This window comes from Amblyraja radiata, chromosome 25, assembly GCF_010909765.2.
Source record: "Amblyraja radiata isolate CabotCenter1 chromosome 25, sAmbRad1.1.pri, whole genome shotgun sequence".
Classification (NCBI taxonomy): Eukaryota; Metazoa; Chordata; class Chondrichthyes; order Rajiformes; family Rajidae; genus Amblyraja; species Amblyraja radiata.
Window position 1 is genome coordinate 23,375,460 of NC_045980.1, and position 14,305 is coordinate 23,389,764.

General features: G+C 46.4%; 1 protein-coding gene across 3 annotated transcripts in view; it reads right to left on the reverse strand.

The window, feature by feature from the left end:
* Positions 1 to 7,132: 7,132 nt before the first annotated feature.
* The window catches only part of cabin1 (calcineurin binding protein 1), a 244,075-nt gene continuing 236,902 nt past the window's right edge, over positions 7,133 to 14,305 (reverse strand). For all 3 annotated transcript variants that reach the window (XM_033043465.1, XM_033043466.1, XM_033043464.1), the window contains exon 36: positions 7,133 to 11,234. In XM_033043465.1, the coding sequence (XP_032899356.1) occupies positions 11,088 to 11,234 (147 nt within the window). In that variant the 3' untranslated portion in view covers positions 7,133 to 11,087. The remainder of the gene's footprint in view (positions 11,235 to 14,305) is intronic.

Here is a 14,305-nt window from a genome sequence, read left to right on the forward strand (position 1 = left end):
AGCCCCGTTTCAACCCCCCCCCCCCAAAACACAAACTAAAAACCAAAACTAGACTAACCAAAACGAAAATAAACAAACCAAAAAACACAAAACTAACAGGACTGCCGGAGAGCCGCTGCAGCCAGAGTTGCACCTCCTGATGTATAGGTTGTTTGGTTGTTTGTCTTTTTGCACAAAAGTCCGCGAGCATTGCCACTTTCATTTCACTGCACATCTCGTATGTGTATGTGACAAATAAACTTGACTTGACTTGACTTGGCCCTGAGCTGAGCTGCCCTCCAGCGGCGATGACCTGCGAGGAGTTTACCTGGACAGTAAGATGTGGGCTCCCTCTGCCTGCCCTCCCCCTCCCCCTCACCCAGCCCCTGCGTATTCCAGTGTCTAGACAGCACTGAGCTCCCTGTCTCCGCAGCAGAATATTCATACTGCTGGCCTGAGATAGGAGGAAGGGAGGTGGGACTTGGTTCAAAGCCAGGCTGCTGCTTCATTCAACTTCAAGGAAACTCTTTTAAATTCAAAGCTCCTCGTCGCGATGTCCTGGTGTCACCCAGTGGCCCTGAGCTCACAGCCGACTCCTCATCCCCTCCCCTCCACTGCCCCCCTCCTCTAATGCCCTCTCCCCTCCCCTCTCTTCCCTCATTTCTCTCTATCCCTCCCAGCCCGTACTCTCCCCCTCTCCTCCCTCCCATCCCCTCCTCTCCCCTTCCCTCATCTCCACACCTTCCCCTCCTCTTCCCACATTCCCCATTCCACTTCTTCCCCTCCCTTCCATCCCATCCCCTCCAAAACCCTCCCCTCTCATATCTTCCCCTCCCTCCCACCGCTCCGCTCTCCTCCCATTCCCTCCTTTACCTCCCATCCCTTCTACACCCCTCCCCTCCGGTCCCCTCCTTTCCCTCCCCGCTCCTCCCCTCCCAACCTACCCTCGGCCTTCCGTCCCTCCCCCTTCTCCCCCAACCCTTCCCTCCCCCTCCCACCCACTCCACGCTCTCTCCTTCCCTTCCCTGGCCCTCCCCACTGGGAACGTGTGATGGGGCCCAATACCTCACTGTTTGAATCACTGTGGCATAGACAGCTGTGGACCTAATGTGGGGTCAGTGTGGAGAGGTACAGTGGGCAGCAGGGGCATAATGGGCCGAAGGGTCTGTTTCTGTGCTGTACCACTTTATCATGTTCCTGTACACTGTGGATGGCTCGATTGTAATCATGTATTGTCTTTCTGCTCACTGGTTAGCAGGTAACAAAAGCGTTTCCCTGTACCTCAGTACAAGTGAGAACAAACTAAACCAAACAAAACTAAACTGTGCCTTTGGATTGCCATCCAACTCCACTGACACCCACTCCAGTCCTTGATTAATCCACACGTCAGTATTTATTCTCAGCCAGCCCTCACCAACCTAAAGCAAAACAGCATCTTCTGAGATGTGGAAACGTGGCGGGTCAGGCAGCATCTGTGGAGGGAAACCCATCAAGACCCTTCCTCAGTCTGTGTGTCTGTGTGTATATGCGTCTCTGTGTGAATCTGTGTGTGCCTATCTGTGTGCGTGTGTGCGTATCTGTGTGTGTGTGTATTTGTGTGTCTGTGTGTGTGTACGTCTGTGTGTGTGTGTGTGTGCGTCTGTATGTGTTTGTGCATCTCTGTGCGTGTGTGCGTCTCTGTGTGTGTGCATCGCTGTATGTGTGTGCATCTGTGTGTGTGCATCTCTGTGCGTGTGTACATCTGTGTGTTTATGTGCGTCTCTGCGTGTGTGCGTATGTGCGTCTGTGTGTGTGTGTGAAACATAAAAACATAGAAAATAGGTGCAGGAGGAGGCCATTCGGGGCTTCGAGCCAGCACTGCCATTCATTGTGATCATGGCTGATCGTCCCCAATCAATAACCTGTGCCTGCCTTCTCCCCATATCCCTTGATTCCACTAGCCCCTAGAGCTCTATCTAACTCTCTCTTAAATCCATCCAGTGACTTGGCCTCCACTGCCCTCTGTGGCAGGGAATTCCACAAATTCACAACTCTCTGGGTGAAAAAGTTTTTTCTCATCTCAGTCTTAAATGGCCTCCCCTTTATTCTAAGACTGTGGCCCCTGGTTCTGGACTCGCCCAACATTGGGAACATTTTTTGTGCATCTAGCTTGTCCAGTCCTTTTATGATTTTATATGTCTCAATAAGATCCCCCCCCTCATCCTTCTAAACTCCAGTGAATACAAGCCTAGTCTTTTCAATCTTTCCTCATATGACAGTCCCGCTATCCCAGGGATCAATCTTGTGAACCTACGCTGCACTGCCTCAATCACAAGGATGTCCTTCCTCAAATTAGGAGACCAAAACTGTACGCAATACTCCAGATGTGGTCTTACCAGAACCCTATACAACTGCAGAAGAACCTCTTTGCTCCTATACTGAAATCCTCTTGTTATGAAGGCCAACATTCCATTAGCTTTCTTCACTGCCTGCTGTACCTGCACGCCAACATTCAGTGACCGGTGTACAAGGACGCCCTTACATAACCTAACCCCGTTTAGATAATAATCTGCTCCCTAGTTTTTGCCACCAAAGTAGATAACCTCACATTTATCTATATTATACTGCATCTGCTACACTTCTGCCCACTCACTCAACCTGCCCAGGTCACCCTGCAACCTCCTAACATCCTCTTCACAGTTCACACTGGCACCCAGCTTTGTGTCATCCGCAAACTTGCTAGTGTTGCTCCTAATGTTCATATCTTTCATATCGTCGTGTAAGCTACCCACGCGGAATGTGAGGCTGTTTCTTCAGTTGGCGTGTGGTCTCACTCTGGCAATGGAGGAAGCCCAGGATAGAAAGATTGATATGGGAATGGGAAGGGGAGTTAAAATGGATAACAACTGGGAGATCATGCGGCCTTTGTCAGACATGTTTGGTGCGAGTGTTTGGCTAAATGGTCGCCATGTCTGCACTTGGTCCAAATCCTTACTGATGTAAAGCAGGCCAGAGGCACTGAATGCAGTAGATGGGGTTAGAGGAGGTGCATGTGAACCTCTGTCTCACCTGCTAAGGCTTCTGAGGTCCCCTGGATTGCAGAGGAAATTACATGGGGGGAGGACAGTTTGGGTGGGGAGGGATGAGTGGAGTCATGGAGGGAGTCGTGGAGGGAGTGGTCTCTGCAAATAAGTGGAAAGGTGTGGGGGTGGGAATGATCCCCACTCCACTAGTCATGCCTTCCAATCCCCAACTTTCTCCACGATCTCATCATCTTCCTCTCTGCCCTGACCCATTCCACCAACAACCCCCACCCCCTCTGGCTTTAACATTTCACGCCTCTCCTCTCCTTACCTTGTTGTCTCTTATTCATCTTTGGCCTATGTCCACCTATCTGAAAATCAACCCCCCCCCCTCACCTGTATCCAACTATCATTTGTGAGGTTTTATTCCACCCCCACCTCTTTTATAGCACCCCCCCCCCTTACTACAATCTATCTGAAGTATTGATTGAAGTAGAACCAACATTTTGTCTATCAATTCCCTCCATAGAAGATGCTTGATAACAAAATAAGGACAATAAAAATCTTGCTTGCACCAGCATTGCAGGCACATAAACCCAGACAACACACAAAAACATAGATTACACATCAATTTTGCAAGCCAGTAAAAGGAAAAGGACTGTAAAAACAAGACATTAGCGGGAAATAAAATTTACAAACCATGTCCATGCAAGAGGGGGTTTGTAGCGTTTTCTTGCTGAGATTGTCCTACACACCAGGGGCAAGTCACAGAAGCCAAATAACCAACAAACCTGCACATCTTTGGAGTGTGGGAGAAAACCAGGGCACCCGGAGAAAACCCACGCGGTCACAGGGGAGAACGTACAAACTCCGTACAGACAGCACCCGTAGTCAGGATCGAACCCGTGTCTCTTCGGCAGCAACTCTACCGCTGTGTCACCGTGCCACCCAGTTATGTTGTGAGGATCTCTGCCTCGATGCTCCCTCCCTCAGGCAGGGTGTTCCAAACTCCGACCCCTCGGAGTGAAAACATTCTTCCGTATATCCCCATTAAATCCTACCAGGTAACAGACACCTCCACTGTGGAGAAAGGTTTACAACTGTCTATCGTACCTATGCCCCTCATAACATTGTGCACCTTCATTGGGACCTTCCTTGGTTTCCTCCACTCCAGGGTGAACAAACCCAGCCTATCCAGTCCCTCCTCGTAACTGAGATACTCAACTCCAGACTACACTTGGTGAATCACCTCGCCCCCTCTCCATAGGAATCACAATCTTCCCATAGGGTGGTGACCAGAACTGCAGACAAGAACAACAAAATCCCAACTTTGTTATAAAAGTTCCCTCTCCCTGCCCTGTAGAACGGAGCGGTTCAGAAGATCCTTCACCCCTGCAGCCATTAGATTTTATAATTCGGACCGCTAGGCTGTAGGGGGATGCATTTTGCAATTATTAATTTTTAACTGTTAATTATTGGTCTTTTTAAGTATTTATTGCTCTCAGGTAGTGTCCACATTGTATTCTATGTATTTTCTGTCTGCGTTCGTTTTGAATCTGTGGGTTTGTTGGTTGGGAGCTTCTGGACATCTGAATTTCCCTGAGGGGATCAATAAAGTATTTATTATTATTATTATTATTATTATTATTAAAAGAAACATATAAAGGCATCAACCGACTTCTCTACTCCCCTGTAGACAAAAAATGCTGGACAAACTCAGCAGGTGAGGCAGCATCTATGGAGAGAAGGAATAGGCGACGTTTCGGGTCGAGACCCTTCTGAAGAGCCTGAAGAACGGTCTCAACACTTCGAGTCTGAAGAAGGGTCTCGACCTGAAACGTCGCCTATTACTTCTCTCCATAGATACTGCCTCACCTGCTGAGTTTCTCCAGCATTTTGTACTTTCGATTTTTCCAGCATCTGCAGTTCCTTCTTAAACATTCCCTACTCCCCTCCCATCCCAATCTCACTCCCTCTGAACGCACAGCCCTCTGCTGACTTGGAGCAGTCCCAACCTTTGTACCTCTCCGCCTCCACATCAACGAGATCCAGGCCCGCCATGATGCTGAGTTCTTCTTCCGTCTCCTCCGCCTCTGGGCTTTTGTCTATGGGAAGGAGTCTTCACCTCCCTTGACGACCCTTTCTCCCAGGTCCAACATTCCACCTTCCTCTTGAATTCCCACCCCAGCCGGCCTTCTCTCCCCCTCTGGCCTTTTTATTTCTGATTGCCGGCACAACATCAACTCTCTTGACTTCTCCACTCCCCTCACCCACTCCAATCTCATCCTCTACTCACTTAGCAACAAACCCAACACTGTTTGAATGTTCCACCCCCACAGTATTCCTGCAGTGGTCTGTCTGAGCTATAGCCACCCTGGTGTCGTACTCTATGCCCCAGCTACCAAAGGCCAACACCCCTGATGCCTTCTCTGCCTCTCTATTCACCTGTGCTGTGATTACAGTTGTACTCTGGGTCCCTCTGCTCCTCAATACTCCCAATGGCCATATCCCTCTCCTGGCTGCTCCAGTTTTCTCCACATTCCCAAATTAGAATGAATTTACACAGAATGATTCCAGGAATGAGTGGGTTAGCATATGATGAATGTTTGACAGCACTGGGCCTCTACTCGCTGGAGTTTAGAAGGTTGAGGGGGGACCTCATTGAAACTTACAGAATAATGAAAGGCAGAGATAGAGTGGATGTGGAGAGGATGTTTCCACTGGTGGGAGTGTCTTGGACCAGAGGCCATAGCCTTAGAATTAAAGGGTGCTCTTTTAGAAAGGAGGCGAGGAGGGGGCTGTGGAGGCCAAGTCAGGGGATATTTTTAGGGTATAGACAAATTCTTGATTAGAACGGTGTCAAGGGTTATGGGGAGAAGGCAGGAAAATGGGATTAAGAGACAGAGATCGCCATGATTGAATGGCGGAGTAGACTCGATGGGCCGAAAGGCCTAATTCTACTCCTATAACTTGTGAATTGTCTGCTGTAAAATGCCCCCAGCGTGGACGAGTTATGAAGAAGCATGTCCAGTATCCGTTGTGTCTACCATGAACCATTTCCTTGCTCAATAAGCACAGCCCCTCTGCCCTGCTCCCTTGCAAGTGCCCACCCAGTATCCTCTTGCCCACAGTTGGGTTCGCTGCACTGAACGGGCGCATCCACCCAACACGAACCCTCCTGTCACCCCAGAGCCTGCCAGCAGGCGGCGCAGCGAGCTACGTGTTGGTCAGCTCGACATTGACACCAGCTGGCCGCAGCCGGGACTGCAGCTCTCTCCTCGCAGAGAGAGGACGGTACCTTGGAGGCACCATTTCCTCTGTTGCTCAGACTTTTGCTCTCACCCCATCCCTCTAAACAGAATAAAACTCTCCATGTCCTCATTGGTTATCCCACCTGCCTCCAAATCCAGACCATCATCCTTTGTTACTTCCACCATCTTCAATGTGATCCCACCACCAGGCATATCTTTGCCTTCCCACCCCTTCCCACTGTGCAGTGACCAATCCCTCGACCACCTTAATCCACTCACACCTCCCCGCCCACTTCTCCTCCTTTGGCACTTGGTGCAACACTTGTTCTCACACCTCCACTCTCACCTCCATCCAAAGAGCTAAACAGATTGTCCACATGAAGCAAAGATTTATGTCCCCCTCCTCCACCCTTATCTGTTGTATTTGGTGCTCCCTATGTGGCCTCCTCTACATCAATGAGATCAAGCATAGGCTAGGCAATTACTTTGCAGAGCAGTTGTGCTCCATCTGCAATGACCATTCCAAGCTCCAAATTGCCAGCCATTTCAGTTCCCCTTCCCATCCCCACACTGACCACAGCCAGGGTGAGGGTCAAAGCAAACTAGAAGGAACTACACCTCATATTCCTCCTGTGTTCCCACCCGTCTCCTTCTAATCTACCTTTGGTCCTCCCATTTTGTCCACTTTCCCACGTATGTTTTTGTGATTACATGGGTGTCCTCTGGGTGCTCCGATTTCCTCTCACATCCCAAAGACGTAGTGCAGGTTTGTAGGTTAATTGGCCTCTGTAAATTGCACCTACTGTGACAGTCCCTGCATATATGTAAAATACATTCAATACGCTTGACTCTTCATCTGAGAAGCAGGGTAGTGGAAAATAAAGCAAAGAGACACAAAGGGTCAGACTGCCCCTCAAGCCAACAGCTTGCCCGGGGTTGTGGTTTATTGATAGCTGCCATCAGCTCGTTGTATTTCACATGCAAACACCAGAACAGGGTTTCTGGTTTCCAAAAAAAACGTACACGTTTGTACACAAAGGTTGAGTCCGAATAGCTTTACAATTAAAACATGGCAAATATAAAAAAGCAGAGATCATTCCTGTGACAGAACATTCAACAGTCAAGCCCTAACACTTGAATATTTTTTTGCTGCTAAGCGGTAAGAGATTAAAAACACTCCCTGTGAAAATGTGTAGTAAGTGCGTACCCAAGAGGCAGAAGCCCTTAGAAAAAGTACAATATAAAAAGACATTCAACACTAACTGGAACCTGCAGCTGGGAACCCATCATGTATTTTACATGTCTCCAAGTTATTCAAATACAAATTAGATTTCTCTCAGGGTCCTTGAAGCAATTGTCTCAAAAAGTTATCAAAAGTTAATACATGTTGGCCCCTCCTCCCCTCAGCACCTCAAGTGACCTTGGGCAGAATCTGCATTGAGAATGCACCACTCATGTTCTCAAAGCCTTTCGCTCACTAACACTGTCGTAATGTATGGAAACTTGGCAGGCAGCATGCACGCAGCAGCAGCCCCGGCCAACACTAATCACCCACCCGAGCCTGGTGTGGGGAGGTCATGGCAAGCAGCTCTTCAATAAGTTGCATTCTGAATGGCAACAATCCAATGGGACATGGTCTGACCCTCTTCCCATTCAACTGCAGATTACCTGCTGCCCTGCACTAGTGGTGTGTGAAGTGCTGGGGCCCCAGTGTGTTCAAGACTCGGTCTGCATTACTGAGGCTGTAGAATTGTATATTATGTTCATCTGCTGTCATGGAAACATATTGTATAAAACAATATTCCTGTGGCACTTTGTAGAACAATGTTTTCTTCAGTTATTTGGTGAGTGGGGGATCTTTCTCTGAAGTGACCCATCATGGTTTATCAATACCTTACTAATATTGGGCTCTTGAAGCACACCTGCAAGTTTTTTTAAATCAATTTCACTCTTCTACCTACAAACAAATTCTAACCTCTTTCATATCCTAGAATGTCTTCACTCAACCGGTTCTGGTGTTGGCTGGGCCTTAATCTTCAGCTGCCAAGGCTGTTTGCAAATTCTCACCCAGAACCTCTCTAACAAACCACTTCCTCCATTGATGTTACTTCATAACTAGCATTTCAAAAGCATTTCACAGAAGCTATTGATAATCCTTCTGTATCCACCTTTACATCTTGTTCTATGAAATGGCTGACAATGTTTCGCATTAAAAGTGCCTAATCAATACAAGGCACACGGTTTGTACCAAAGCTCACTTGGGGATCACACCAAACTCATGCCCATTGCAGGTGGCCATTGATAAATGCATGAGAGGGGCCCAGAGCAATATACCCACAGGACTGACAGAGCAACCAGAATCAGCATGTGTGCATACTCGTGTGTGTGTGTGCGCATGTGTGTGTGTGCAGCATCCATCCTAGATACTAACTTAGGCTCAGAACTATATTCTAGCAATTCATCAGTGCTATCCACATCTAGCAAATAATAAATATTTGAAAATGAAATGTTAATTTCAAGATCAGTTGAATTGGTATAAATTGTGAAATAGCCAATGAATAAGTGACAGGTTTGTCAGAATCACTTTGGATTTGGTGAACGTAAATTTTGTGGGGAATATTAACCCATTGCAAGCTTACACTGCTCTGCATGTTCAGTCGGATGTTGATTGATAGCTCTCACTGCTACATCTGTGGTGGGCATGTATTGTGGGGATATATAATGCTGCAGTACCTAATAACAGCCAACACTTCATGTGAAACACTCCGTAATTCACCAACACAGCTCACGATAGCGTCAAAATGTACTGTGAATAGGACCAGAGCTTTAGTCAAAAGAATCTTACTCTCTGCAGAGAAACATCTCTGGCATTAATTGCTCTGTAAATACTGCAAAATCCTTCCTGGAAAATGCCAGTAGACTTCTGTTGCTGCACAAACTGGCCAGTGGGTTCAGAGGAAGCCAGGAGCTGCCAACCTCCAGAATTCAAAGATGCATTTATATCTGTGTCGCATGCCTTGCACAAACGGCATCTTGCTCTTACCCTCTTGTTATTGTTCCAAACTCACTGTATTTTGCGTTAAACTCACTATGGTTCGGGCTCATAATTGGCAACCTTTTCAAGACTGAGATAATGCAAATCCAATCAATAAGGCTACAAAGGGGGCTTTCAGTTTCAATCATCAATACAATAGATTCTGCCGAGAGACTTAAAAATGTATTTTCTTACTGTCTCTCATTTTTTTTTCTCTTACATCTAGTCTAATCTACTTTCTATTTCATTTTCAGTCACTGATTTGAATTCAATGAATTCTCCTCTAAGGGGCATCCCTGTCTTGTTCTGAAATTCCTGGTTTGGAAGATAAGTGAAGATGCCCGATACCCTGCTGTTTAAACCCATGCTGTTCTCAGGTTCCAACAAGTTATACAGCAACTTATAACCAATGTAAATATGCCAGAAAACATCTCACTAACAGCTCCATTCCAATAGGATCCGGCCCAGAACAATAGGAGTCAGACAGAAATGAAAGTGGACAGTTGTAATTTACAGACACTGCCTACCATTCTCAGTAATGTTTTCTTGTCTGACACAACATGACTGGGTGTACAATCAGTTCTAGACACCGGAATAATTTATTGGCCTGGTGCTGGTATTTGCTGTAAATTATTAGCCAGAGACTCACCAGCAGGTTGAATGACTGGCTATGGCAGCAGTAATTTTGAGTTGGCTATCCATTCTCCTCCTGGGTCTTGGGTCAGGGCATACACTGGCTACACTTTCACATTTCCACTTTTGTTTTTAAATAGAGGGTGCACTGCTTGAACCTTCCCCTTCTTGTGAGGTGTCTCTCCCCCAAAAAAAACCTCCACTGTATCTTGGACATGATCCACCAACCATTAAATTATGAGAGACTTCAGTAGAGAAACCTCCTTTCTACCGTCGCTGAATAAATCTCAATCTTCACCCTCTTACTGCCTCCCAGTAACCTGGTCCATATTCCGGATATCCAGACCTAGGATTTGGAGCAGATTTGGCTTCACTGAGCTTTAAGATATACAGTCAGTTCCCTGTAACTAAAATGTCGACTAACATCATGCAAAGGAAACTAATATTTATCCATTAATGACTAAAAATGGTGCAAGGCAGAAAGAGATTCAGTATAAAAATGATGGGAAGTGTTTACTCTCCCCTGCCCCACTAGATTCATGTAATGCCCAACCAGCTAGAGTACATGGAAGAAAGTTAAATGAATGATCATGGAAACAAGTCACCATGGGGAGAAGTTAGCAGAATCTACAGGAAAACTAAGTCCCAATCCATTCTCGTCTGTACTGCTTAATTCAAGGCCGCCTCTGAGGAGAGCAAAAAACCCAGCAAAACAACGGCAGAAACGCTGGAAATAGCGGCAGGCCCTCAGTATTTCTGACCCATCAAATTTTCACCATTCTCATTCCATTCCTTTTATTCCACCCGAGAATTGAGCTGGAAACTCTGCGAGGGACACGCTTGGCCAGAAAGGAGACCATTAAAACTATCGAGTCTTGACCCTGACAGAATGCAGGTAAATCTGTTCTTGAAAAATAAATTAACATTTCTCTTCCAGAAAGGTCGGCGCCTTTGCTTGAAGTCAGAACGCAGGAACGCGGCGAGGCTCAAGGTTTGGCTGCTCCTGCTGCCATGGTGCTTTTAATATTTACAACAGCCAACGCTGGCGGGAGAATGCTGCAACCTTATCCAATGAACTTCCTATAAAGTATCACGCACCCGTGCCTCCTGTAGAAAATCGTACTGCCATTTATTTTTACAAGTCTTCATCAGTTGGCTGCCCATAGCTGCAGCTTGAGAATCCACACCTCATATGTCCATGTAGTCATCTTCCTCATCATCGCTGTCACTCTCTAATGAAGACTCTTGGCTCGACGTCTCCAGAATTTCCAGTGCTGGCTGCCGAAGAGTCTCTTTCTTCACATTGGCAGCAGACTGTGCAGACAGAATGGCAGTCTGATGGAGAAAAAGGCGAGGGTCATTTAGGCTGGAGACATTGGAGACAGGAACATTTTGCAAAGCCAATTTTAAAGATCAGCTCCATGAACAAAGGCCGGATGTAGCACCAGGATCCACCAAAGAGAGGCAGGGTAACCACACAGATTTGTTCAAAGCACAGAATTAAACATTCAATAAGATGAATTGTAAAATAAACTAATAACACTTTAGAAACATGGGAATGGTGAACTGCAAATGGTTTCAGTTAACATGCCTGAATCCTCTATCATGATTGTTGGTTTATGCCCTGACTCACTGGTAGGGCTGGATTGGTGGAACACAGCAAGGAGGTTGCAACCCTGAGATGACCACAACGCTGGACCTCATGTCTGGTATCAGGTCAGGATCCAGGAGACCTCCCACTGATAATAACACACTTTTCCAGCTGATACATCAGTGCTCAGTTGGAAGGTGTACAAAATGTTGTATATTTAGACTTTAGAGATACAGAGTGGAAAAAGGCCAACGAGTCCGCATCGACCAGCGATCACCCCATACACTAACACTATCCCAAACACTAGGGACAATTTTACCTACAAGCCTGTACGTCTTTGGAGTGTGGGAGGAAACTGGAGCAGCCAAAGGGAGAACGCACAAATTCTGTACAGGCAGTACCTGCAGTCTTGATGTGGTAGGATTAGCATGAGTACAGAAGAATAGAATTTAGTTATAGGGAAAGATTGACTAGACTAGATCTATTCTCACTGGAGTGTAGGAGGCTGAGGGGTGACTTCATAGAGGTTTATAAGATTACGAGGGGCATAGATAGGATAGATTGTCGCAGTCTTTTTCCCCCATAGTAGGGAGTCAAGCACTAGAGAGCATAGGTTTAAGGTATGTGGGAAAAAAATTAAAGGAGATCGCACCAAAAGTGATAGCCATCTGGAATGAGCTATTCGTGGAAGTGAAGAGGCAGAAATAATCACAACGATAACCACAACAATATTTGGACTAGTACCTGGATGGGATAGGAGTAAAAGGTTAGGGCCTTAATGCAGGCAAATGGGACGGTTGGTGTGAACAACTTTGGCCGGTCCTGTGCTGTATGGCTCTATATGACCTGCACAAATCAGCACAAGGACATTCAGCTCAGGTGAAGCATTGGTTCGGCACAGGTAAAAATGTCTTTAAACTGCTCCACTGACACATCTCAGCAGGGTGCCCGTAATTCCTGTAACATCTTCCCAGTCAGTGGGCTATGCTCTGCATGAAATTGTTAATTTATTCCTACTTAGTGGCAAATTAATGCAGGTTCCCATGACCACAAGGAAGTGGACTCCAGGAGCTCCTACAGGATTGGACCCTTGAAGCCGGTCATACTCTCCTAGCTAAATTTGATTAAGATATTCAATTTTTCTGCATGAATGTCAGCTATGAGGCAGATATTAGTGAATTTTAAAATGTTCCTGTGAGCTTCAATGTGTTTCCCTAAGCTTTACCTAGAGTTATAGGAAGAATTAAATTTACTTTCATTTCTTAATTGAGAAATCAGCACTATGTTGTATATAAATGCATCACATTATATACCATGGTGTAAATTGCTAATCCCACCCTAAAAAAAATAAACAAAGCACCAAGCAATTGGACAGATTGTATTAATGCACTAACGAAAAGCATCAGGTGTTACGCTCATTAAAAGCCTATAAACAACAAAAACCAACAGAAAAACAACAAATTAGATTAGGTGATCTGAATATTCATGTTTTTTTAGTAAGTCTACGCATTTTCAAACTTCCAAGTTGAGAGTATGTAGCACCAAACAGGAAAATCTTAGAATGGATGCTATTTGATCCCAGCTCATCAGTAGAGATCTCCACTCTGCACTGGACCACTTGGACAATAAAAACACATATGTCAGGCTGTTGTTCATATATACTAAAACCCTTTATATAAATACACAAGATCCCACGCTGACTTCCTTCATTCTAGGATGATGACTGACTGGCTCTTTGTGGACTACAGCTCTGCCTTTAATACCATCCTTCCCCACAAACTGGTGGACAAACTGGGGGACTTGGGACTTCCACACTCCACCTGCATGTGGATAATTAGCTTCCTGTCAGCTCGCAGCCAGAGAGTCAGAGTGGGCCATCACACATCCACGGCCCTCAGCCTCAGTACCGGCTCTCCACAGGGCTGCGTGCTGAGCCCCCTGCTCTACACCATCTACACACATGACTGCACCCCCGCCCACCACAGCAACACCATTGTCAAATTTGCGGATGACACTACGGTGGTGGGACTCATCTCCGGGGGGGACGAGTACGCCTACCGGGATGAGGCGGAGCAGCTGACAGTGTGGTGTGGAGAAAATAACCTGCTCCTCAACACCTTAAAGACAAAGGAAATAATAATAGACTTCAGAAAGAATAAAACGGACATGGTACCATTAACTATCAGAGGGGACTGTGTGGAGAGGGTGGCGGATTTCCGCTTCCTGGGAATCCATATTGAGGAGGACCTGACGTGGAGCGTGAACACCTCTGCGCTGCTGAAAAAGGTCCAGCAGAGACTGCACTTCCTGAGGGTGCTCAGGAAGAATAACATCACTCAGAGACTGCTGCTGTCCTTTTATCGGTGCTCCATTGAGAGCATCCTAACATACTGTGTATGCGTATGGTACACCAGCTGCACAGCGGCTCAGAGGAAAGCGCTCCAGAGGGCCATTGACAACGCCCAGAGGATTGTCGGCTGCCCTCTCCTTACCTTGGAGGACTTACACAGTTCCCGCTGCATCAAAAAATCCCAGAGTATTATAAAGGACATTTCCCACCCCGGACACTCCCTGTTTGAACTGTTACCGTCAGGCAGACGGTACAGATCTACAAGGACAAGGACAAACAGACTTAAAAACAGTTTTTACCCCACTGCTATAAAAGCACTAAATGTAGCCGCCAAGGAACGCAGGGGCGATACATAATAAGAGACTGTGAAATCGACAGAAGGATGTAGGGCTGGGTGTTTATGCGTGCTATTTTCATGATATTTATTTTAGTTGTTTATCTTTTTTTAAATATTTTACCTTGTAT